The 27,419-nt window shown below is 42.4% G+C and overlaps 2 protein-coding genes across 3 annotated transcripts; one reads left to right on the forward strand and one right to left on the reverse strand.

The window, feature by feature from the left end:
- Positions 1-3,663: 3,663 nt before the first annotated feature.
- On the forward strand, positions 3,664-12,924 carry map3k19 (mitogen-activated protein kinase kinase kinase 19). Its single transcript, XM_083776402.1, has 11 exons — positions 3,664-3,768; positions 4,250-4,337; positions 5,378-5,497; positions 6,280-6,410; positions 6,970-7,004; positions 7,101-9,335; positions 9,568-9,666; positions 9,939-10,177; positions 11,385-11,637; positions 12,023-12,231; positions 12,571-12,924. The coding sequence occupies exons 1-11, from the start codon at positions 3,738-3,740 to the stop codon at positions 12,668-12,670; spliced, it is 3,540 nt and encodes a 1,179-aa protein (XP_083632528.1). The 5' UTR covers positions 3,664-3,737; the 3' UTR covers positions 12,671-12,924.
- Positions 12,925-14,244: 1,320 nt separating this feature from the next.
- On the reverse strand, positions 14,245-27,293 carry ccnt2a (cyclin T2a). Of its 2 annotated transcripts, XM_083777141.1 has the most exons (10): positions 27,127-27,293; positions 25,095-25,176; positions 24,852-24,980; positions 24,496-24,556; positions 23,686-23,748; positions 22,752-22,797; positions 20,129-20,292; positions 19,230-19,300; positions 17,107-18,373; positions 14,245-15,523 (listed from the first exon to the last, which is right to left on the reverse strand). In XM_083777141.1, exons 1-10 carry the CDS (start codon positions 27,282-27,284, stop codon positions 15,444-15,446), a joined length of 2,121 nt encoding a protein of 706 aa, XP_083633267.1. In that variant the 5' UTR covers positions 27,285-27,293; the 3' UTR covers positions 14,245-15,443. The 2 variants fall into 2 exon arrangements, 1 of the variants encoding a protein (XP_083633267.1); XR_014569989.1 differs by lacking the exons at positions 14,245-15,523; positions 17,107-18,373; positions 19,230-19,300 and having other exon boundaries at positions 20,152-20,292; positions 22,365-22,797.
- Between the last annotated feature and the right edge of the window lie 126 nt (positions 27,294-27,419).

Raw genomic sequence — 27,419 nt, forward strand, 5'->3', positions numbered from 1 at the left:
ATCAAGCAAACACAGATCATTCCCAGTTCGTTCATAATCATGCTTTTCATAAGGAACCTCTGCAGTCGTCATCAAAGCCTGCACTTGTAAGGCCAGAAGGGGGTGTGGAGGTGTGAAAAACCCTAGTTTGTGTATAGACTGACCATGCCTTCTAATGTCAGTGTGCTTATGTTCATAAGAATGTCAGTTCAGGTGGAGGTTTGTGTTACTAAAAGAGAGACGGGTGAGGTAGCTTGCCTTGTGACATCTTTACCTACAGTAGCTGCGTAGTGCTGCTTGTTTTTTGTGTTTTCATCAGTGAACAATTTGTATTTTTTTCCTTTGTTTTACCCTATAAACTAATAGAAAGGGAATGGCAGGCAGACTAAGTCGTATTGGGAACACCTTTCTTCCACACTTCTTTTCCTCATTCTATCCTGGGTAAACAGCTTGTTTCCACACTGCTGGTCCACGTGCGCCTAATGCTTCATTTACACAGGGTTTAACTCTTGACCTGGTATGTTCAGGAGTATCAGCAGTGGAGAGTTGTTCTTTGTCCCCACTAGCAGCAGGGCTCTAAGGGTGGCAATGTTAGTTCCTTGGTCCATCCAACACTTTATTCACAAACAAGATATCTTGAAAACTATGGGCTTGGATTGCCATAATTAATAATACTTTCAAGAAAAACTAGTATAGTAGTGAGGATGGTGACACTACATCTAAATAGGGCCCTTAGTCTTGTTTAGGGATGAACACATGAAGCGTGTATATGTGCAGGTGCTACAAAGGTTTAAAGGTGCACACATAACAAATTTGTTTAGTGTGAATGTGACTGCATGTCTTGACAGCGTGTGTGTGTGTGTGTGTGTGTGTGTGTGTGTGTGTGTGTGTGTGTGTGTGTGTGTGTGTGTGTGTGTATGTGTGTGTGTGGGCGCGCACATGTGCACGTGCGTGCGTGGATACAGCCTTAGTCTCACTTGAGCTTGGAGACCTGGAGATGGAGTCGGATCTGGATGGCTTTCATTCCAGTCAGTTGTCAGCTGACAACCCCAGTCCAAATCACCACCACTGTCTGCTAAACAACCACAATAAGGTAAAGGGCCCATATACACTCAGTGGCTACACACTGTGTGACTAAATCAAACTGTCAGTCTGTCACACACACACACGCACGCAGGACCTATAGCCTGCAGGGTATTTACTGTAATTATTGTAAATAAGTGTAGTAGATTCTAGACATGTCTCTGTGTCTCTGTGTGGTTGTAAACAAACAAACAAGCACGCAAACATGCATGCACACACACACACGCACGGACGGAAGCACACACGCACGCATGCACCCATGCACACACACACACACACACAGCCTGACTGTGTGTTGTTGGCTCAACTCGTTAATCAAAAAGACAATTACTCAAGTACACAAACAAACAATGGACAGACTGGCCACCCACCCACAAGCCAAACATGAATGTAACGTGTGTGTGTGTGTGTGTGTGTGTGTGTGTGTGTGTGTGTGTGTGTGTGTGTGTGTGTGTGTGTGTGTGTGTGTGTGTGTGTGTGTGTGTGTGCGTGCGTGTGCGTGTGTGTGTGTGTGTGTGTGTGTGTGTGTGTGTGTGTGTGTGTGTGGTTTAGCGGGGTGATTTCTGTGGTGTTGACTCCTATTTCTAGCCTGGCTATATCACACTCTACTACTACATCTACATGTGGCATAGCCTACAAGCAGGGCAGCTGGCTAACTGACTAATGGCCCTACAGCCTCTGATTGAATACGAAGGAAAAGGCAGATGGTCTATAGAGGCGTACTGCATGTATCCCAAAGAGCTCACACAAGGACATGAGATACACAAACATATGATACGTACATAGTAGACGCTGGTCCATATGGTTATAATTACTGCTAGTGTAGGCATATGATGTGTTAACATATATACCGGTACATATGCATGCAAACAGGGATGCGTTCATCTTGCACTGCAGAAATGTCCATGGCAATACAGCAGTGCATGGTTCCCAAACCTTTTAGCCTGTGACCCAAAAGAGAAATTAAATGGAAATAGCAGATCTACAAGCTCACAACGTGGTGCGAAGCTACTTTTTCTTTGATTTCTTCATTAAATTACTGATTTTTCTTTTAATTTGTTTTCTATTCATGAAAAATGTTTGCTTCTTTGGGGGAATTTATTTTGATCTTTGCTTTTTGGGGGGAATTTATTTTGAAATTATTTTGTTTTTAAATGATAATAAAAAACAAAAATGTAGTAAACAAAATATAAAGGGACCCACAAATGGGTCCCGACCCACTGTTTGGGAACCATTATTGAGGCAGTATTTTGTTCATGTCTATCATTCAGGACGTACAGTCTTCAGAGAGTGTCCCTCGATTGGAACATCGTAGAGTCATCAGCCAAGGTAAAACTCACATAATGCTTTTGCTGGGAGGTGGACGGGATTGGTTTGGGGTTTCTCCCAAATCGGTGGCAGGACTGAATCAGCGCGCTACAGATGGGAATTATAAATGATAAATGGAGCATTTATATAGTGCCTTTATCCAAGGCACTTTAGAAAAAGAGAACAAAAAGTGGAGTGAAATATTTAATATTATACTACAGGCAATTGGTTGAAATAAGCTCTCAAGCTGTGCTGAAATGGGCATGACAAATTAATTATTGATTCTCCCCCCGGCCAGCACCTGCAGGAAACACTGCTACACTGATGGTGGACGAAACCATCAAGGGTCACTCATCGCCATTGGCTTGTGGCATGTTGGCATTTGTCAAAATTAAATTTTTGCCACGGACAAGATGAGTGGACACTAATATTACCAGATTGAAACACATAGAGATAGCTCATGACAGGTTTGTATAACTCAGAGTTATGGGTGTCCTTACAAATAAACCCACAAGTAATACAGTGGACTCCTAGTGAGCCATAGTATCATAGTAAATCAGTGTCATACAATTCTGAAGAAAGCTTGGAGACTGATATTCAGTAATTGGTATTACGATCAAAATTAAAACAGGAAATCAAAGATTTGCTACGGACAAGGCCTAGTCTTTGCCACGCACGGACACATTTGTCTGTGTAGGCCTCTGACATATCGATGACCCCTGGAAACCATGAAAGGCACCATGCTGCTTATCTAGAGCAATTAGGGGTTAAGTGTCTTATTGATTGATTGATTGATTGATTGAACTTTTTATTCAGTTTGTAGGATGGGTACACCGGTACACATCAAACGAAAGCACAAGTCAATACAAAAACTGCACTACGAGGACAAAACCAGAAAGAAAGCTTTAAGACGTGTATACATCAGGGTCCTCAGTTTTCAATTCATCAAGGACACTTTGACACACTATCCCAGGGGGAAGCCGGCCGGGGATCAAACTAGGACCCTTTCCGATCCCCAAGCGGCCGCTCTACAGTATCTCCTCCTGAGCCACTGCTGCCCTATGCGAGAGGGTGAGGAGAAAGTGGGAGGTGACAGAGGGAGGGGATAAGCAAAGGGTGGCAGGCAGGGGGGGGGGGGGGGGGGGTCACATACACACACACAATGCAACCTCTCAGCTGAGAAACCTGCGTGCCTGACTTGTGTGTTGCATCACAAACAGGACAAGAGTGCTAGCTGATAAGCAAAAGAGAGAGATGGGTGTTGAAAGTGGGCTTTAGAAGAGTTTTCAACGGTCACATTCCTTACCTCGGCATAGACAAAGTGGGAAGTGCTGTTTGATTATAAAGAAGCAGAGAGATGCAAACGCATGCAGGAGTACAGAGAGAGAGCTCTACTAGGTGAGTCCTCCACCTCCATCTGTCACCTTGTCATTTAAGCCGGGTCCCTAACTGCTATGAAGGTAGACTGGACAAACAGGCTCGAGAACAGGTAATGTCCATTGTTTTCATTGTAATACTAAACAGCATAATACATCGTGACCCTAGTTCGACACTTGACTTACACTGTTAGTTTACAGGACCTAATTTATTTGATGTAGAGCTCCAAAATGTAATGTGGGATAAAAAAAAGAAAAGAAAAGAAAAAGGTTTATTATACCATCCAAAGTCCCAAATGGACCCATATTATTTATATATATATTTATTTATTTTTACTACGTATATCCGTTATTGTTTGTACTTATTCTCCACTACATCTTGGAGAATAATATAACTATACAAGCTCTCTCTCTCTCTTTCTGTGTGTGTGTGTGTGTGTGTGTGTGTGTGTGTGTGTGTGTGTGTGTGTGTGCACGTGCACGCTCGCATATACGTGTGACAGATAAGGGGATCCCCTTCGGTTTCCAAAACGCCATGGAAACGCTGAGAGACATCAGGCAAGCCTGCCAGAATGTGGGGAAGGGGAACAGGTGTGTAGCAGCCACACACACACACACACACACACACACAATACTGTATCTGTTCATACGTATACGAATAGATAGAGGCTACGTGCGTGACATCATCATATATACTCGGAAGTTAGCCGTGAACAGGGTGGCAAAAAACCCTACTTTCTGGCCTTGACAGCTCATACATCCAAACAGAAATGTGATTGCATTAAAGTTGATTAAACAACGTTAAATGACGTTAAACTCACTTGATGCATGCGCATACATATATATTACAGCCACATACACACAGGCGTGTGGTGGATGGTGACGAGTCGACACCCAAACACCAAAGCAGTCCACACACTGCCCCTCACACTTGCCCAAACAAACCAAGGGTACACACTATTCAACTTTTCACAACTCGGTGTTTGTGTGTGTGTGTGTGTGTGTGCGCACGCGCGTTACTTGGGTCTGTGGCACTGTGCTGTGTGTCACAAGCATTGTATACACACACAGTATACACACACACACGCCCCAAACTAGTAGAATAATCTAGAATTGCGTCCTATCCTGTTACACTGACAGTCCGGTCTGCTCCTGTGCCTCAAGGACAACCTGTTCCACCCAAAACACACTGGAGCTGCTCTGTGAAACAACCTATTGTCTGTGTTGTTGTGGCGCTCTCATCACGGAATCAAGTCTCCCAGCAGTCTCTCCTTTCATAGAATAGACCCATAGAAAGTCTGAGAGAAACGTTGGAGTATTAGGCCACTATGTTCAGCAGTGGGTACATTAGATTCACTATTGTTTACTTCTTCTTATTATTGATTCGTTATGCTATTGTTACTGAGCCTCCAGTGATTTTCTCAGTCTAGTGTCATTCATTTTTATTATCCCTTCTTTTGGTCAGAAACAAACAAATAGTGGAAATGGCAGATCTACAAGCTCACAACGTGTCGCAATGCTTTGTGTGCTTAGTTCAGAGCTCTGTTTTTGCTATTATATCTCTGTTCTTGACTGTGTCACACCAGTAGAGGTTCATGTCCCATATCTCTGTTCTTGTGTCACACACGTAGAGGTTTATGTCTGCCCAGGCTGAATGACAGAGGCAGACCATGGGCTCATCTGGATTTGGCATCAACTTCCTGCTTGCAGGGTACGAGGAGCCCCCGTTTGCCTGAACCCCCCAGACACAGGTAGGCCTGCAGTATGTGCTACTATACAGCTTTAGATACAGATGCACAAGTCCAATGTGTTTACTATTATTCCATTGCCAAAATAAATACTTGATTAATTGATTGAATAGTTTTATACAGAAACACTTAGTCTAAAGGGATAGCACCAACAAAAAGTCCTTGCAGTCTTGTTTCCATTTAGGCCCTAAATCTTAAAGGCCATGGCCGTCCATACCATGAAGAATGATAACTATAAATATAATGATGTGAAGATCTAATCCACACTTGAATGAATGATCACTTGCTGTAAACATGTTCTACTGTACGTGACGACCTGTGAATTAAGATAGATTTTGATCATCAATCATCAATCATTGTTGATTGTGGTGTGGACTGTGGACTGACCAAATTCTGACTCTGCCATCACTTCAGTTAGAAAGATTTTTAACTGAGCAAAAGGTGCACACCAGTCCTTGTGAGGTGCCAGCCAACGGGAAAAATACTAGTAATGAAAAAATGCATAGCTGGATTAGCCGCACACTCGTAGCTGCCAATGCCAACCGTTTATTGTGGACACAGAGAAGAAACCAACATTTCAGACAGATATACATGCCTTATTCAGGGTATAACTCATGAAGGCAGTATATCTGTCAGAAACGTTGGTTTTAGTTTAGTTTAGTGTAATAGATGTAGTGGATGTTTGTTAGTTTGTTAGATATAACAAAACATTATAGTGTGTGAATTCTTAAAAAAGCACAGAAAATGAATAGCCCTAATCTCAAATTCTCCTTGCTACCAATAAGGAAGAACCAGGCTGTTGTTGGATCCCCTCGGTCCTCAGGCCTCCTGCCCGAGCCTCAGTCCTGCCAGTTCAGTCAGTCGGCCCCCAGTGTCATGGAACCATTGCTCCAGACCAGGGCACGCACCCAGAACCGTGAGTACAGCTGCATACATTACTGCTTCCCAAACAATGGGTCTGTGACAGACCAATTTGTATGGGTCCCTTTATTTTTTGTTTCCTATATTTTGTTTTTAATTATTATTATTTCAAAACATTTTCAAAAAACATTTGTTCCATTAATTAAAAACTACTAGTACTTTCAGAAAGAAATTAAAGAAAAATCTAAGAAATTAGAAAACAAATGTGAAAATCTACAAGCTCACAATGTGGCGCGAAGCGATGCATTACGGTAGATCCGCTATTTTTACTAAAAGGTTTGGGAACCAGTGGTATAGATTATAGATCAACGCATTTCATTGTTGTTGCAATATTGAATTATATTTTTGAAGGTTTTTTCTTTTTTACTTTTTTACTATGGTTTTTTATGAGTGATTCAGAACCCACCAACACCAACAGCATGTTTGTAAGTTAAGTATTGGGCCATACTACAGTATATTGACATTTTAAATGTTCCTTCGTTTTTTGAGTAAGCTAGTTGCATATCACTATGCCTGTTTGTTTAGCATATTAATCATATCTATTATATTTGCAGGACTTGGTTCTGATACAAAAAGCAATGGAAGAAAGGTGGGTCACTTTTGTATTGGATTTGACCTTACCTGGCAAAATCCATGTATGCCTACTTCCTATACATAACATCCTTTTTCTCTGTAATTTACTCAGGGGTCCTTGCCCGCCTTGTGTCCCAGTATCCCTCCCCGAACCCCCAAACTCTTGACTCCATTGGACGGTAGGCCCAGGAATGGAGGAGACCTGCCTGCATTCAAGCACTACGCTCCCCTGAAGCCCATAAGTCAGACCTCTGTGATTTCCATGGCCCATCTAAGGAGACGGAGGCTATCCTGGGGCAGTCCACGCAGTGGGCTTCCCACCACCAGGGGCGGCAGCGAGGAGAGTGGCTCCAGCAGCAGCCAGAGTTCGATTGATCTTGAAGACGAGGAAGAGGAGAAGGACCTCCGTGAAGAAACCTCAGTAGACGCCTACCCGAAGACAATCAAGGACAGATTGCACTTTGATGTGGAGTTGTCTGTGCGTTTGGCAGCTGTGAGTTATAGTGAGCCTATAGAGGACCATGGAGTTAGGAAGGCAAATATGGGACCACGTCACAACCATGTGGACCGTCATAATGAGGAAGCCATCACGCATACAAAGGAGAATGTAAATTGTGGACAACCTACACAGTCACACTGTGAAAACAAAGCCAATGTGAAACATATTGAAGAAAACAAACATATTAATTCACACCCTAAGAAAGAAAAAAACAATGTGGCGTGTGCTAAAGACGAGATTTGTCACATCACTGTGTTTGACCTGAATCATGACCAGGATAATGCCATTATTGGCTCCGATGGGGATTACCAAAATGATGAACAGGTCGTGGATCTGTCAGAGGTTTGTGTTGAGAATGTAAAGGTAAACACACCTCACACCTCTGCTGTGGAGAAGAATCGACATTTGCCTCGGACTGTAACTCTCACACTATCAGAGCTGGATGCCCAGCCGGATGATATGATGATGATGATGAAACCTACTAAACCATCCAGGAACAGAGAGAGGAGATATAGCGAGAACCATGAACTGCCAAATCATTTCCAGACCAACCAGTCTTTCAACGCGCTGGCACACAAAAACCGCAGCGTCCCAAATCGGACACCCAAGACCAAAGGCAATCTGAGGCCCTCTACCGTCGCACAAGTCAGGAAAACCACTGATCTGATTATTAACGGTGAGGCCACAGCCACTAAAGTCAAATCCAAGCTGAATGCTGTTAAGGATGCACTGCAGAGAGCATCTCCACGAAAGAAAGTAATTGAAGTACACCATCGAAACAGCAAAAGACCAACACCCGGCAAGATGTCGAGCAGCAACAATGAAAACCCAAATTCAGAGAGGGAGCTGAAAAGTGCCAGGCAGCCTAAGAGAACTGTCATAGCAGCAGGGACAGCCAGGTCTAAATCCGCTGTGGACTATGTCACCTACAAAGACATGTTTCAGGAAATACAAAGCGGCGATGAGGGACCGGCTATCTATGAGATGTTTGCAGGTCCTGTTTACGACAACCTAAGGGTCTCCGGCTCCTGTGAGAAGCGTAAGGGCAGGCACGCGCAGTCTGCTCCATCTCTGAAGATACGGCAGAATCACAGAATCAAACACAGACCTTTGAGGAAACAGCCAGAGAACAATAAGCTGAGGCGAAGTCCGGTGGAGAAGGCAGTGATTTCAACCAAGGGCAAACTTAAACCCATTACTTCCGGGGAAAAGCCTTGCCTCACACCTCTACCAAGGACAGTGACAGACAAAATGGAGGACATCACTAGGCTGGATTGGCACACAGATGCTGAGCTCAGTGAGGACGATGTAGAGATTTATCCAAACAGCACTCGGGTCCAGAGTGAAGATCCCATGTTATCTATTATAGAAGAGGTACCCTCCACATATGGGTCTGAGATGCTGAAGCCAAGAGAAAACCTAATAACTAGTCCAATGCCACAGACAGGACGTACATCTTGCAGAGTATCTCGTGACGATTTGTATAGTCATCATCACACGCAAAGAATGTTGAAGAATTCACTAGACAACCACCACAGGGAAACTGAGATGGAAAACCCGGACCATCCCGTTCCTGAGCCTATACCGTCTCAAAGCCCAGTGCAAAGGAAGATTAACACCTGGACCTCAGGCAGCGATGGTGAAACCATGTCAAAAGTTTATCAGAGATTTCTGGATGAGGCTGAGGACGGCCCGCTTACAGATGACCTGCTTAGATGTCTTGCCGAGGAGCTGATTTCACTGGATGAGAGGGATGGGTCTATAGTCCCATGTCCTGAGGATCATGAATCAAACGGAAAGCAACGCAGCCATGACGATCCTGCAATAGGAAGTGAGATATTGCAGGAGGTAAAGTTTCGTATAATTATAATTATCTACAAGCTCACAACACAGCATGAAGTGACGCATTGTGATCTTGTACTGTAGATATTCTAGCTTGTAGATCTGCTATAGGCTTATATAGATATATATATTTTTTTACAACCTTGGCTACCTCAATGGCCTATTTGTTTTCCACATATTTGGAGCCTGCTTGTAAACACCATTGTAATCCTCCTCCTCTGTCTATTGTGTTTGGCAGGACATTACAACACATGGTGGAGTGCTCAGTGGCTTGGTTGTGGACGATGCCATCACCTGGACAAAGGGGGAAGTGCTTGGCAGAGGAGCTTATGGGACGGTAAGTTACTATCACTAACCATTAGTACACAAATAGACAGAATAAAGAGATTAAAACTGATGCCCATGTACAATAGAGCCTAGAGGGAGAAATTATATTGCTCTCATGCAACAAAGCTCTCAATATCTTACTACGACTGGGTTTTGATCCAAAATGCTGTATCAAAGTATTTTGACCCTGAATGATGAACCCTGAATGATGTTTCCTATCAAGAAGTGTTTTTCTTATAGCTTTAAAAAGAAACTCCACCCCAACTCTCTTCTCATCATCAGGTATACTGTGGCCTCACAAGTCAGGGCCAGCTGATAGCTGTGAAGCAGGTGTGCCTGGACGCCTCTGACCCCGATGCTGCCGATAGGGAGTACAGTCGTCTTCAAGAGGAGGTGGAGCTGCTGAAGAACCTCCGTCATGCCAACATCGTGGGTTTCCTGGGGACTTTGCTCCGTCAACAAGTGGTCTCCATCTTCATGGAGTACGTCCCCGGAGGCTCCATCGCCAGCATCCTCCACAGGTTAGGCGATACAGTCAGTGCACAGAGGCTGGCTATTTTTGATAATTAAATAACACAATTCACTGGTTTTCAACCTATTTCTTATTATGGTCCATTATTCATTCTGCATTTGAGCCACAGACCACCATTTGATGAGATTTGGCCAAGATGAGATTTGACACAAAACTAAAAAATATTTTATCATCGTTGGATAATATTTTGTCCACAATTCCATGCTGTATTGATGTGCTGCCTACCATTAGTTAAGATAACAGCCAAACATTGGACAGGCATAGGGGGGATCCATTGGCCCTTTGACAGTGACTACCTCTTCAGACCAAGAAACGGTTTTAAGCCCCATGTATACTTTGTTGTAGGTCGGTGTATGACACCATCATACAACAGCATAGAGAACTTAGAGAAAAATCACAGGGGTCTGAATTAGGTGTACCCCTTACTAATATTTTGCTGGAGTAGTTATCCACTAGTAATCCACTTCTATTTCAGAAACATGTACTTCAGGTCAAGCAGGATATTCTAGGCCCAGGCCGTAGCGTAACGGTCTGGGCACTGGACTGGTAATCCAGTCGCAGTGTGCCGCGGGTTCGACTCCCGGACCCGACACGGCCTTTACTGCATGTCATCCCCCCATCTCTCTCCCGTTTCCTGTCAGCCTACTGTCTGTCCCTTCAAAAATCAATAAAAGGCGTAAGCCGCAAAAAAATATCTTAAAAAAAAAAAAAAAAAGCTGGATATTCTAGTACTCTTTCAACATGAACCTGTAGGATAGGCTACTGTAAATAAAGACGCTCTCAAACGGTTACTGGTGGAAAATGAATTAGGGGTCATTGTCATGTTGGCTTGTGGACATTTTTGTCCAAATTTTTTTTTTGCCACAGACATACGAAATGAGTGGACAATAATATTACCATAAACACAAAGAGTTACCCCTGAATAAACAAATGGAACTTAATGGACCCTTACAGGTCCATTTGTACGCTCTTGGAGTTAAGGGGTTCCTTGCAAATAAAACATTTGAGAACCACTAGTAAATGTTATGATCCAAATAAGAACATGGTGTGTAAAAAAGAAAATCTAAAATGTGTCACAGACAAGACCAAGTCTTGCCATGGACACATTTGTCTGTGTACGGACATATTGATGACCCCTGATCAGGACTAATACACACAAATAATAACACAAAACATCCTTACTCTTTTCACTTCAGATTCGGTCCTCTGCCGGAGCGTGTCTTGTCCCTGTACACCAGTCAGATCCTGGAGGGGGTGGCCTACCTCCACCTGAACAGGGTGATCCACCGCGACTTGAAGGGGAACAACATCATGCTGATGCCCACCGGCGTCGTCAAGCTCATCGACTTTGGCTGCGCCCGCCGCCTCAGCTGTGCCAATCACACATCCAGCAACAGTGGAGATCTTCTCAAGTCTGTCCATGGCACACCTTATTGGATGGCACCAGAGGTAAGGGTTGGAAATATGCATTAGACCCCAGCTTCCTCAAAAGCACTTTGACATCACTACCTTGACTTGTAAATGAGGAAATTGTGAAAATAAATTACTTAACCATGTTAACCAGTGATTCCCAAACCTTTTAGCCAGTGACCCAAAAGATAAATTAGATGTTTGCCCAGGACCCAAACTAGTGAAAATAGCAGATCTACAAGCTCACAACGCATCGCTTTGTGCCATGTTATGAGCTTGTAGATTGGTTATTTTCACTACTTCTTACTACTTTTCTAGTATTTCTTCATGAAATTACTGAAAAATATACCGGTAATTGCATTTAGTTTTCAATTCATGATTTATTTTTAGCTTTTTTCGGGAATGTACTTTTACAACTTTTTAGGTGATCAGCGAGACGGGCCATGGCAGGAAGTCAGACATCTGGAGTGTTGGTTGCACTGTGTTTGAGATGGCAACAGGAAAACCACCACTGGCACACATGGACAAGATGGCTGCCTTATTCTACATTGGAGCTCAAAGAGGGTCAATGCCCTCCCTGCCGGATGGGTTCTCTGTCAACGCTAGACACTTTGTTCAAGTCTGCCTCACAAGGTGAGATGCCTTGTCTACCTTGAATACTGTAAATTATCAAGAGTACGGCCTCTTTATACATTAAAATCACCTGAGTCTACTTGAACATTTGGAATTATGGATAAAGTCGCTTAACAAAACATTGAAACCACCCATCCATTATTTTCAAGTAATAGAGGAATGTCCTTGAATACTTGGTATGGTTGAGAAAGAGAAGGCAATTATTAGTAATCCATTGTATAGCAGCTAGTTTGTTAATCTATCAAATTAAATAATTAATTGCCAAACTAAGTCTATATTGGGAGAATAGATTTGTTTGCGTGTGACCCTATGAATTTCCATATTTTTGTTCCCCTCTAGTAACCAGAAACTACGACCATCTGCCAATCAACTGCTGATGCATCCATTTATCCCACGTACAAAGCATCACTGTGGCCACCCAGATGGAAAGTGTGGTTAACGAGACATTTAGTCATATCACTCCAAATAGCTAAACCATAGCACTATACTTTTCCAAGGAGCTTAGAACAATTTTGTTATTAACTCATATTCAATCATGTATGCAAAGAGAGCACTTTTATCTATTGATCATGATCACAAAACACAACATGGTATACTTTGAGCTGAACTTTGTTTGTTTCATTAATTTGTGCCAATCATTGAATGCCTATTAGGATCTATTTTATATTTAAATTATTTCATTTTTTAATGTGTAATATATTAAAATTTGTTTGCTTTGAAGTTTGAATTGAAATCATCCTTAATTTCCGCAGGTGTCTGTATAAGCGGTGGAACAGCTGGTCACATATTAAACAAGGTGGTCAGCAGGTGCTACTAATTTGCAAGCTCACAATGCATTGAGTTTGTAGATTAAATGTATAGGACTGATTAATGTATGTTTTGTAATAATCAAAATCTACAAAGTAACTAAAGTTTTCAAATAATAGTAAAAGTACAATATTTGCCTGCGAGATGTAGTGGAGGAGAAGTAAAAAAGAAAACAGAAAATTGGAAACACTCCAGTGAAGTTAAAGAATTGTACTTCAGTACAGTACTTGAGTATATGTACTAAGTTACTTTACACCACTGACAATGACTAATAACTTGCTACAGCCCAGCGGTGGCCTTATTTGAAGCTAGACAGCAATATCCAGACTTTTGTTCTTCAAAGTGTCAGGACAATCAGAGACCTATGCAAAATTGGTGGCAATCTTGTGTTGGGGTTTGTTAGATCCCAATATAACAACTCCATACAGTACATATTTGCTTAAGTATTCAGCACGTCATTGAACTAAACGATTTACTAAAATTAGAATGTTTACGCAGTGATTTGTTGGTGTACTGTATATAGAAAAGCAATTCTTGATCAACCCATTTTGACCCGAGATCAGATTCTAAAAATGTCTTGTACATCCTGAGAGTTGTCTGAAAAAGCTCAGTCGTTCTTCGATTTTTCAAAAATAGCAGACATACAAGCTCTTTAACCGATTTAGACCCGAGGACGATTCTACAAACCTGTTTTTATGTCAGTCGTTCTCAAATATTTTCATCTCAAGGACCCCCAAAATGATATGTAATTGGCCGCAAACCCCCATCTGAAAATATGTTGTTACAGGGAGGGAGCCCCCAGAAGCAAAGATTTGAGTTAAAAATGTTTGCTCTGAAAGAATATATTCAAAGATGTGCCATTTTCGTTTTTTTTAAATAGCAGATCTACAAGCTCATAGCACGGTACTCTGTGTCGCGCTATGAGCTTGTAGATCTGCTATTTTAGTATTTGTCAATAGCTAAAGTATAACAATGGTTAAAACACCAAAAGGGGTTACGTCCTGAATGGGTTAAAGTGCAAACGTCTCTAGACGTCTAATTATGTAGACTGAAATATGTTTGCCAGTTGGTTTAAATTTCAATTAAATTTTCCTAAAAATTACATCATGAATATCAAACACACGGTACTGTAAATCGAAATGCAGGAAAACTATAGGCTTTGTGAAACAGTGAGGGAATGTAGGAAATAAGTAAAAACAACTCAAAAACACTGGTATGCTGCTTTAAGGTGTTCTTGCAGGTTTCAAACAATAATTATCAGTACAAACTGCATTGCTGACAATGCGACATTGATGAGTCTGTTTTCGATGTGCCTGGATTCCTGGAAGGGCAAGGCTCCCTTCATGACTGGATCATTTTTTCCAATGGGGGGGGGGGGGGGGGGGAGAGATACAATTATATGGCACCTCCTTGAGGGTGTCAAAATCAACTTCAGGGCCTAAGAAGCACACACCACCGGAATGCTGCAGCCAGTCACCTGATGATGGCTGGTGCCTTGCCTACATCAACAAGTTACAATTGTCTTTTTAAGTCTTTCTTTATAGGTATATAGACATCTTGTTATACGTATAAGCAGCTCCAAACCTGAGTATTCATGTTACAGCTTTTTTCTTTAAACATACAAAAACGTATGTACATTTATCTCCACTTTCTGTAAACAGTGAGTCAGCGCTCTGCTTTTAAATCCCTTTGATGATTGAAAACATGCACATCATACATACAGTATTGAAGTATATATATAAAATAAAAAAAATGCAGAGAGGGAGAAAATAAATCACTAAGAGAAGAGATTAAACTTCAACTAAAAAGAAAATATCTGCTCCCATTGACTGTAAAGGGAGAGCCAGCAAAACAGAACAGTTGACGGTTTGGCTCCATACAACGCTGGATACTAGCTTCCTTGGTACAGTTGGAGAAGCGCTACTCAATTAAATAACTATTTAAAAAAGGGGGGGGGGGGGGGGGAGAGAAATTGCACCATTCCATGTCTTTTCGGTATTGATCCCCAAAAATACAAAATTACAAGCTCACGCTCACCCACACACACAGATGTCTAGACCCATTTGTAGACTATGGAGAACAAAGCAGCAATTTGACAAATGGTAGACAGGACTGAGAATCACTGCCAAGAGATCTGACGATCAGGAAGCATTATATTTACTTTCTTTTTTAAATCTGTTCTCTCCCAGAAACGGAGAATACTTTTAACGTCATTTTTTTAAATCTTTCTAAATAACTATTTTTTTTCCATCGTCTCAGACTTTCAATAAAATGGGATTATCATGATTATTATTTTCTCGAGTTACTTTCCAGGTCACTTTAACAGGGAAGTGCTCTTGTCCAGAGTCTTGACAGCGCGTTTGTTGACGTAGCAGAGGTCACATGATCATTGAGCGGTGTGAGACTCAGTGTCTCTGGTCTGTCACTTCGTGTGTAGACTCACTGGGAGGAGGCGGCGGGTACTGCTGAGAGGATCGCAGCCCACCTGGGGTGTGACAGGAGGGGAGAAAGAAGAGATAAGGCGGAGGGAGGTGGTTAGCCATAGAGCTGAGAGACCGACGTGACACTCTGCAGTACACGAGAGATGCAGGGAGGAAGGGAGCAGCAAAGAGGAATGTGAAGTACAGTGGTGGAAAGTAACCAAGTACATTTACTTCACTTTTATTGCCGCGCCAGGTGGCAGCAAAGTGTAGCCAACCTTAGCATGTTGAGCAGCCCCCAGACCACCGCTGTAACCATGGGCTTTCATTAGCTCACGCCGTTTACCTTTCGCCAGAAACGTTTACGTCCCGAGCGATCAAAATCACAAATGACATCCGAACTTTGGATGTATGGCGAATCGGCGATCACCATGGACACATTGTACAGTGCTCGTATTTGAAAATCCTACTTTGAACAGAAGTCTAGGGGGCCATGTGCAAAGATCCCATAGCTGGGGGTGACGGAGGCATTGCTTCGTAACAGGACCAATGTTAAAAGCTGATATTCAGCATAGCCACTTCATATGGTGTAAAGGGAGGGTACGAATATGTTCGTACCTAGCAGATAACGTCCCATAGCTGGGGGATACGAACATATTCGTGCAGAGAAATAATGCAGAGAGAAATAATTAAGTACTGTACAATTTTGAGGTATTTGTACTTTACTTGAGTATTTCCAATGCTTTTACTACATTTCAGAGGCAAATATTGTACTTTTCTTTTTCTCCACTACATTTATTTGACATCTTCAGTTACTAGATACTTTGTAGATATTGGCTATTACAAAACATACACCAACGACTTCAGCCCTATATCCATTTCGGCCATTTGAAAATAGCTGATCTACAAGCTCACAATGTGTTGCATTGTGAGCTTGTAGATGATTTGATAACTGAAATGGGACATTCTGCACAATGAGCACTTTTACTTTTGGTACTTTAACCGTTTCCTTCCGTAGGACGTAGCCACACGTCCCAGGGAATCCAATCGAGGGATGCATTGGACGTGGGTAGTTGGGTACACGTCCTAGCGCATCCTCAAAGATATCAGGCGAGGGGAGAATATTCTGAATTATTTCATTTTTCAAATCGGACACTCGGCCACCGTCCTTCGCTTTTCAGTCATATTAGCTTACCGTTGACTTGGCTGTTAGCACGGCAGAAAGAATGCCTAGTCTCTCCTAATCCAGGGCGCTCTCCGTGGTTTTGATCTGATGGATATACTAAGTGCTTCATTTCTGACTTCAACATGCCTCTTGTTCAAAATAAGCTTTTTGGATCATGTATCGTGCACCCCAGAGCTTCTATTTTGAAGGAATCCCGGCACTGTACCTTTTCAGGTACTTACTTTACATTTGTACTTTCACTCAAGTACATTTTGAATTCCCGACTTTTAATTGTAACAAAGTATGTCTCTACATCCAGTATATTAATACTAGTACATTTTTAAAATTAATAAAGGCGTTTTTAAAATCGGCCATAGGGCTACATGGTTAAGTAAAACAATCGAGTACCACTGCCGATGTGACACACTACAGTACAGGAGAGGGGCAGGGAGGAAGAAAGCAGGAAAGAGGAATGTGAAGTACCTGTGGAGCCGGCGCTACCCTTGGAGCTTTTGCCCACTTTCGACGAGGCAGAGAGGTGGTGGTTGTGGCTCGCCTCGGTGTATGGCCTCTTGCGGGATGAGGAGGAAGTGTTCAACCCGGGCGGGGGAGCAAAGGCGGTCAACCCTTCCATACCAGCCAGGCCCAGGGGACTGCGGAGCAGCCCCGCTCCACCGGTGCCGAGTACCTCTGGGCCTCCTCGCCCGTTTCCGCTGTGCACGTGGGGGTGGGCGTGAGTGTGCTTGTGGTGACGATGTATGCCGTGCTCCGATCCCCGGTGCAGTTTGTCCTTGCTCACCAGTGGACTGGAATGTTTACCTTTACTGTTGTTGTTGTTGTTAGCCGCAGCACCTTCGTCGGATGAGCTGTGGCGCTCGGATGATGAAAGCTTGATCTTCATCTTTAGATCCTCCTTGCCTGGCTGCCCGCTTCTGTCAAACTGGGAGCCGCCGAGGGCGGGGGCAGGGAGGCGGACCTTCAGCGACCCGGCCCCCTTGTCTCGTTTATCACCATGGTGACGCCCCAATGATGGGACCTTCATTTTCAGAGGGCTGCTGGTGCTGCCGCCCCCATAAACATGCTGAGATGATGTCTGGTTTGGCTGCAAATGTTTTCTATGGTCTACTTGGCCAACGGAGGAGGATGCATAGGAGGAGAAATCTCCCCTCGGATCACACTCTGTCGGTGCTCCGTGCTGCTCTTGCTTGCGTTTCTGTCCAGCGGCAGCCAGCTCCGTACCGTGTTTCTCCCTATACTTGTCCAGGGACAGCTTCTGAGCACTGGCAGTTGCTGGCGGAGGAGGGTAGGAAGGCTGAAGTGGCTGTTGGTGCTTGGTCCCTCCACCCGCTCCGGCTCCTTTGTGTTCGTGTTTAACGGGGTTGAAGTCTACGGTTTTGTCAGTCCTGTACGGTAGTTGCATAAGTGTAGAAGACGAAGAGGTGGATGTTTGTGAGGACAGTGCTGGCCCTTGAGGGAGGTCGAGGGGTTCCTGCTTCAAAGTGGTGGAGGTATAGCCTTCTTGGTGGCTTTGGGGCCAGTCGCCGGGGAGGCCGTACGACGACATCGAGTCCAGAGAGTGGCCAGGCACGGCCATGGGGAAGGAGGAGCCTGCTTTGGAGAAGGTTGGGTTGGATGATGAAACTCCTGTAAGAGAGTCACCCAAGGAATGGTCGAGCATTGAAGGACAGGTGAAGGCGTTATCTGCAGTTTGGCTGCTTTCGGTCTTGGGCTTCTTGGCAGCTTGCGTCGCCTAGATGGTTGAAAAGGAGAGGGAGATCATTTATGCTTTATTTTGAGACAGACTGTTGAGCTTTCCACTCCAGCCCAATTTAATTTAGTTAGTTTAACATCGACTCTCTCTCTGCATCATGTCACACGTCTTTCAAGCTGAATACAGTGTCAGTTAAATTCTGTTCAAATTGTGTGGACCAATGCTGCACCAATAGTGTGAGTGTGTGTGTGTGTGTGTATATTGGGAGGTTTTCCCAATGGAGTGCCGTGATTTTTATATTTTTTTCATGTGTTTATCATGTGTTTATGAGGGGACAGTAGTTCATTAGACCCGTTGCTGTGGTTGTTCCCTTTGTACTTCGGTTCAAGTGGATCACCACCCATCAGGAAAACACCTTAATTGCCCGGGGTTATTTAATCCATTAAATTATAGCGCCCAGTCGATTTATAGCAACGGAGCACTTTTACCAACGGTCCGGATGTTGTTCCGGATGTGGCTGTAGCAGCTAGATGTAGCCAAAACACTCTAACGGCGATCGACAACAATGGGAGGTAAGAATAAATCTATCACAACTAGCGACTGGACAGCGGAGGGCCGTCTAACACTGGATCTTTTTTTTATAATTAGAACTTCGTCATGGGCGACGGGGGTGTTAATGAACTGATGTGAGTGTCCACATATACTACATTTTAACAAATACTGTACACTTTTTTTTATCAAAACATTCTTCCTCCTTCGTCCAATAATACCTGATGATCATGTTTTAAGGTTGGAAAGAAAATCATGGCACTCCATCTTTAAAGAAGCATCAATGCAACACACACACACACACACACTTCGCTCTATGCATTGAAATGGAAGAGGAATAGAATACCCTCCAGTTTCGTATCCTTTTTAATCTGCTGGGCGTCTTCTCCAGAATCTGCAGGAATTCATGCGTCAGCTCTACAGGTGTGAGACACAGAACAGCTTTAATGCTCATGTTACACTGGTGACGTCATTCAATCATTTGTAACCATTTGAAAATAAATCTGTAAGCTTTTATCCTATGAAAATGCTTGTTTACGTTTAAGTTATACAATATTACATTTGACTAAAATGCTGTAATTATTATTTGAGGCACACAGTGCATGCAAAGTGAGTATTGTTGTCGGTCTACAGATTTTTTTATTTTATTTTTCGAGGTCAGGCCTAAATGGGTAACCTCCCACTCCTGGGGAAACAGAAGTAACTTAGCTTCTGAATCTGAAAAAAAACATTTATCCTGAGGGATCATGTTCAGGTGGATGTAAATGTAAATAATACAATTTACACTGTTGTGCCTGCCTCATGCGTAAATTAGCCTATTCTCCTTTTGTAGGTGGTCTTCACAGAATGGGAAGATGAGACTCCCAAATTAATATTTTTATCATTAATGTCATTTCACTCACCCTCGATGAATCCAAATGTTAGTTTTTATGTAGCAAAACCGCCTGATCCGTGAATAATCGCGGGATCCGTAGTTATTATCTTATAACTGCAATCTGCACATCTCCAGCGTACAGAAATGCCTTGCACACACACTGCACGACTTTCAAAGTCTTCACACTGCTGTGCAGTTCACACTACTCCTATTTAAATGCTCAATGATCAGCATAATCTAGTTTTAGATTTAGTGTTATGATTGGATGCCAATTTCAACAATAGCCCACCCCCATTATAATATACTGAGACAGTATATTATACATTTATAATGGGAAAATATCATTACAAAAATTATAATGCATCTCTCACCGTCCAGCAGCTCCAGGGTGACAGAGTTGTCCACATACTCCCACCAGTGTTTCCTATCAGTAGAGACGGGGATCTCCCAGTTGGACCACTTACACGCCAGGTGGATGCACACGCAGGCTATCACCGTGGGCTTATACTGCAGGCAGAAGGTTGTGAGGTGCAGACTGTGGTCAGGGAGGGTGGGTCACACATGGGGAGAAAAAATAAGGAAAAAACAGCACAGGGAGCAGACAACGTTAATCCAACAGTCAGCTTACATAGAAAGAACACACAAAAGCAACACGCTAGATAAGACACACTGAACCATAAGGTAAACCTGCATCATTTGACAAATAAAGGGAGTAGGTCTATTCATACTCCAGTTTTAGGTGATATGGTGACCACCAAAAAGTACATATCATGCAGCGCTTCTCCGCTCACCCAAACACTATCTCTGTTTTTACGAACTACCATTCCGTTGGTCACCTTATGAGTTATCACCTAAAGCTGAAGTATGAATAGGCCTTTAAACTCTGTACAGTGGGATGGGGTTCCTTGAAGTTCTCTGTATTATAGGTAACACACACACACACACAAGTACACATCCTATCATTTGATTTAGGCGTATGCGTGCTACCACTGTGAAAGAGCAAAGGGTCATGCAAAAAATAGATCAGGGTTAGAGTCACATTACAACAACAAAATGGCTACCATCCAAGTGTTTACCGGCACAGACATACAGAAGTACCCATATACAACTACTACAATGACACTTTCATCACTTATGGGGTTTCTTTTCAAGGTGGAAGGGAAGCACATTCACCTTGAGCCAGCCTGACAAATGAAAATTACAAGCTAGCCCTTTTTTTTTTGGCATAAAGTCAATTAAACATAACTCTCATTCATCCAGGCACATCCATTATTAGATACTTATATTGCTACATGATGCTATAGATTTGCAGGGAAAGTCTGGTCCATGTTGGGACTACAAGCTCAGCAGCATGCTGCAAGATTTATACACAAAATACATTTCAGAAAAAGACATCTGGATGGTAACCATGAATACTTTGATAATATGTACAATGTCTGGAGTCTGACATTCGACAGTCAGTCACATGAACATTTACAGGTGTTTGGCTGTGTTTTGACTTTAGAACTGATTCAAATACACTTATCTTAAAATAAATTTGAAAATAGTTTCTGACATAACCGTCTCTGGTTCCTGAATTCCTCCCGCAGGATATATATATATATATATATATATATATAAGTTGCGATTCCATAAAGCCTTTTCGAAAATAGGAAGCGAATGTTCATTCATCCGTTTCCATCCACTGATAAAATGTGATTCTTGGGAAATCAGTTCATGAAATAAGCAGTAGGTGGCGGTATTTTGCCAGTAAGGTGAGACGCAAATTATTTAACATTAATTAACTTTTTTACTTTCTTTTACTAGGCTATACAAAAATATTATACACGGACTGCCTGGTTGGCGATTGAGCTGCAAGTCCTGCAAGACAGAGGCTTTCAATAAGTCTGTTAAATAAATAGGCGTGTGTTGACTTGACAGGGACTGGTTAGGTTCCGCTTTCAAGCACAGGGACGAAGGACCCCTCTGACTTTTGTCCTAAAACCTAAATGGCCTAAACCAGGGCTTGATGGAAAGGCACTTACTGTTTCAATGAACTAAATTATACCTTGAAATATGGAAGCTGTACACAAATCCCATAATGCTGCTCAGTCAGGGTCCAGACATTGTACCTTGCATTAACAGATTTTTAAATTTGAGACAAAAGGTTATTTATTAAAACATTAAAACCGATCCCTTTCTAGACACGGCTACTTTAAACAAACCCTTTAAGGACCCAGTTTAATGCCAATAGCCACCAATGCATCTTGAAATTGGGCAAATATAAGCAAGCACTAATAAAATTATGTGTAGTCATTGGTCAATAATATGCAATAAATAAATATTGATTGTTTAGAGATGATTTTGGAATTTAAGTTAGTCTCAACCACAGGTCCTTAATGGGTCACTGTAAAAGAGAAAAAAAGAAAAGAGAAGAATCTCTAGTCTGCGTTGTCATCTCATGGACTAAATTAATGCACAAATCTGAATCCGAGTTTCTGAATGGTCGGTACGTTAAAACAGGCAAATACTAAGAAAAAAAATGTCGAGCCATTTACTGTATTTAGCACAAATATGGAAAACAAAAAAAACAAAAACAAAAAAACAAAAACAAAGTATGGTACTTACCGGAAAGACCTCTACGAAATGTTTACATCTGTGTAATCTTTAGCTGCTATTCAGGCTACCAAAGTGTCTGTTCTTTTAGACATATGCACTTTCGCAACCGAGCAAACGTGTAGGTTTCAAGCGCACCACTACACTTCACATCTTGCATTCAACCCATCTGTGCCAACACGTGGTCCCTTGTACAATACACCGCACTGCAACCGAGGCCGGTAACGCTACAAGCCACCCTGTCCCACCCTGCTGGGACAGGAGCTCGGGGGAGAGGAGGCAAGCGTCCCAATAGCCATCAGTGCAAGTAGGGCCCGTTGGACACTGAAAGGGTACCCTGCATTACAGGAAGCTATGGTGTGCAGTCACAGTGCAACAAAGGAGGTTCAGGATAACAACCTGTTGGTAGCCATGAAATAGGAAGTCTGTGCCAGATCCTTGCTTGCTGTGAGGGAACAGAGAGATAAGACAGACACAGAAAGAAAAAACATCGTTACTATTTTTGGCCCGTTAGTGAGGTTTAAACTTAAAGGAGCTGAATTGATGCCTTTTGATAACTGAATTGATGCCTTTTGATAACCAAGACTGAAAATATCCAAATCATACTTGAGGAAGTTTATATTGCATCAAGGACACTTGGAAATCTGGGACAGCTGCACAGACTAAAGCCCACCACACACCGGCTGCGTCCCCCGCGCGTCGCCGCCTCCATTATTTTCAATGAACCTATCGCACACCTGTTGGTGTTGCCGTGCGGCTATGGCGCGCGGCAATACTGTACCGCGGCGGTCGCAGACGGTGTGTGTCGGGCTTGAGCCTCCTAATATGATGCCAAAACAATGGGATTGTCGATGGGTATGGGAATTTGTTTACTTTAAGGACTAAATCTATTGTACATATTGTACTTGAGCTGAATAACTTCACGAGCAGACAAATTAAACTAAAAAGGTTAAATGTAATAATGTAAATGTATCAACAGGGACCACTAAATATCATACAATTACAACAAAATACCTTTGTAGTCATAAGTTACAAATTCAATAATAAATAAAATAAATCTAGGAAACAACCCATCATTTCCAATCGTGAGACAAAATAAATCCTTTTACCAATCTAATCACAATGTAAATTCAGCCCTGGACTGTCAATCTGTGACAGGGAACGCTTCAATGAAAAGCTGCTAACGGGACAATGGACTCAAAAGGTCATGGGTGGTTATGTAAACATTACATTGGCAGGTATTTCACCCCCCCCCCCCCTCCCCACCCATATCTAAAGGTGGGACAGACAAGAGCAGAGGGAGGGCACAAAGAGCAAAGAAGGAATCCTCTACCTCGCACTAGCTGGGAACATTTCACCACATCAGTGTGTGGGTGATCAATAGTAATTTCAAAGCCTGGAACAAAATACATGACAGGTGAGTTCAACACAGACACAGTTCAGAGGTGACATGTCATTCTGTGAACAAATAAATGAGCGCAACTTCAAATTTTACATCACCATGGCATGTACAGATCATCAACCCTGATTCCAATGAGAAGTTACGTTTTCTATGCTCAGTGTCAAAGAAACAAAACGCCATGGTGAAACTCTATCGATAATTAGTCAATTACATTAAGTAACACAGTATAAGAGGGATGTTTCCATGCTTAAAATAAGCTATATTTTCACATAGTTGGTTGACAACTGGCAAAAGAATATTCTGTCATAGTGACTACTGACTACAACTTAGAACATGAATTTGTGGGGATTCCTCTGGAAATTCCTCTGAAGCTATTTGAATTAGCATGTTTAGATTTAATTCTAGAAGTTGTCAGTGCTGAGAGGAAATGACATGTCACCTTTACATAATTCACTCAAGATATGTACTCCGATAAGTTACCCAAATAGCAATTCATAATATACGGTAACCTTTGACCATGAAAAGGCTGCAATGGATAAATCAGAGGTCAGTAATAACACAATCGATATAGCCAATACACAGTAAATTCCTAGCGTTGGTGTAACTCTGGGAGAGTCCATTCGTACAATCTCAGAGTTAAATTAACGCGGAGGATATTACAGTTAAGTATTATGATTATCAGAAGCAAAGCACTACCTTGCTCTCTTTCTCAAGCCATCCACTCCAGTCACCGTTACTTACCGAGGGTCTGCAGCACTATGGTTTCAAGTATCACCAGCTCTTGAGCTTGCTGGAGGTATGCCTGAAGTTTGATAGACAGTCATTACATAACAATTGTAATGAGTCTATTGATCAAACGCCCTAACAGCTGATTTCAAACTGGCAAAACTCCAAATGGAGTGTGTGTGCCAGTGGTGATAGGCGCAGGTGTTTAATTGGTACACACCAAAAACAGGCCAGCTATGTCCTTTAGACAAAGCAAGGGAAATCTACAAGGCCAGTTAGACATAGGCAAAGCATGACCACTGAGAGAACCAGATACATACAGGGGAGAGAAAAAGAAAAAAATTACAATACCCAGATCTACCTGAACTTACATTACTTTTAGTGTCTAGCGGCTGTTCCTGGGGGTTTAGACAAGCATGTGCAACTTTAATCACATGTTCGAGTTTCCGAGGTTGCTCTTCCACTTTTGCAGCCAGGAATAAGGTAGTTGGAGAAAGTATCTGCAACAAAACAAACAGAGGCACTTTACAGACATGGCCACATCCGACCTGGTTACGGTTCCAAGCCACAATTGGTAAACTGCAACAATAATGTATCTAAGAAATATTACTTACATTTCTGTGGAATTTGGTGAAAGAGTGGTGCATATAAAATCTATGCATGTAAACAATAGCCGTATTTATTGTTAATTGAGAGCTGAAGGAGCAGTAAAGGAAAAGGCATTAGGAACAATAATTCACCAAGGTTAGTTAACAATTGAGTGGTTCTGAAAGTACCATTAGAGGACCCCCAAGCAGTCTTTGAAGGCAGAGCTGCTAACTCTCACACAATCAGTGAGACACTCAAATGTAGGGATTTGACTATTTTGAATACTTTGTGATGCAGTCTGTCTTCGCTATCAGACCTTTATGGAATTCAATGTCGATATGACCAATAGGAGTCACCATCCCTACGGTTACAATGACTCCCACTGTCACTACTGCTTCCCAGATTTTCCTACCCGATTTCACACCAGTGAGGGGAGGGATTGGCTAGCCCACACCATGCCCGCCACAGTCAGCACACACAAAGTCAAGGCAGACAGCTGTGGAACGTGAAGCCCAACGGAACTGACTGAAACAAACACAAATTAAAAACTTCTGCGAAAATTCACAACTAGCCTACTACTTTGGTGTTGAAACTTCAAATTTCTCTATTATTATAAACTTTCATGACAGTAGCCTACAAATAAAATGTATGAAACGGCTGTACTAAATTGGTCAATATAAGTACAATAATATAGCCTTTCCATTGGAGTATCTTTTTTCCAAGAAGAATACAGCCAGTAGCATATTAAGTTATGTAATAACTAAAACATTATAGTGGCTATAGGCAATTATGGGAAATGTACACTCAGAGAATGTTTTCATTGTGGATAAATGGTCTATGGCCTAATCTAATGGAATAAATGTTTGAGTTTTGACGATTCAACTAACTGTAACTATAGGGCCGTCGCCTTGCACCCCCACCGGTGCGAAATCGGGTAGGAAAAACAGGGAAGCGTCACTACTCCATTATGTAATGTAATACCTAAGTGATGAATACTAGTTAATTGCAAACATTCATAGACATATTCATGTTTAAATAAAATTATTAAAGATGGCTCTTTAATTGCTTCAGGCATCAAACACATTTCTGTATTTTTAGCTTTTTAATGGATTAAATTACATTTACTCATAATTCTCCCATGCTAGTAAAGCCTGATAAAATGCACAAGCATACAGGAAATTACATCTAATCTGTTAATGTTTCTGTGGTAGGACCCCCAAATTAATCACATACCACGGCATTATACAGGCCTACAGACATTATATCATTAATAATGTGGGTTAGATTATGGTTGCGTTCGGAAATTCACTCTCACTCCAAGGTTGGCAGACAATGTATGATGGGCTTCCAAGGGCCCCCACAAAATGAGTACGTTTTTCTACTATTTGACTGTGTAGAATAGATGTTAGCCCAATGAGGACGGTAATGCATATCAATTACTATTCAAATCAGTTCATAATAGGTTGGTTTCACGTCTCCACTGTTACTTATCATTCCACATGCACCCCTCCACACACACACGGGAAATCCCCTGACATGAAAATGTTTGAGACCCACTGATTTACAAGCAGCTCATACATAATCATCATGACAGGTAGGCAGCTTGTGAACATTATCATAAATGACAGGTGAGCAGAATTTAACTGGCTAGCAAGAAGCAACCTCACGGAAGCGTGATTTATTTTTAGATACAAATCTAGTGTTGCAAATTGCAGCTAATTTCTTTTCAGACTTCGTCGTACGGCGGTGTCGTGTGTCGTTGCAAATCTACAAGCTCACAGCGCGTCACGGTTGAGACGCATTGAGAGCTTGTACATCTGCTATATATTTCGATAACAAGATAGCAAGTAGCGACGCTGCTGCTTTACTTGACTTGATAAACCGTTACTTGCTATTAACATCAACACCTAGCAAATAGACAGGTCAATAAATGGCTAAGATAAAACAACCATAATTGTAGGTTTTGTTTGAAATGATCGCGACGCCGTTGACGGGCCGAGTGACTGGGCGCCATCATGTCGACTGCTTTCCCCCCCCCCGTTTGTTTACAAAGGATACACGTTGAGTCTCTGGCCCATGTCTTGGACGAGGTTCGCCGCCTGTTGCCGGTATGAAAGCTCACGGTCCGGTTCGACTCCGGAGGACCGAGATGGCGTGTTTTCCAGCTGCTCCCGGGTGAAATACCATTTAGTCGAGGAACCCCGGCACGCCGCCATTGCTGTCCAGCATTCAGTCAGGAGGAGCAGCAGCGACAACAGCGGATGTGATGTCAGCGTCGCGCACAGTGTTGCCAGATTGTGTGAGAAAGAGCCTTGATAGATGGCTTTGGTGTGAGAGAAACAAGCAATATG

Source organism: Protomyctophum parallelum (genome assembly GCF_964188405.1).
Source record: "Protomyctophum parallelum genome assembly, chromosome: 11".
In the NCBI taxonomy this organism is placed as follows: Eukaryota; Metazoa; Chordata; class Actinopteri; order Myctophiformes; family Myctophidae; genus Protomyctophum; species Protomyctophum parallelum.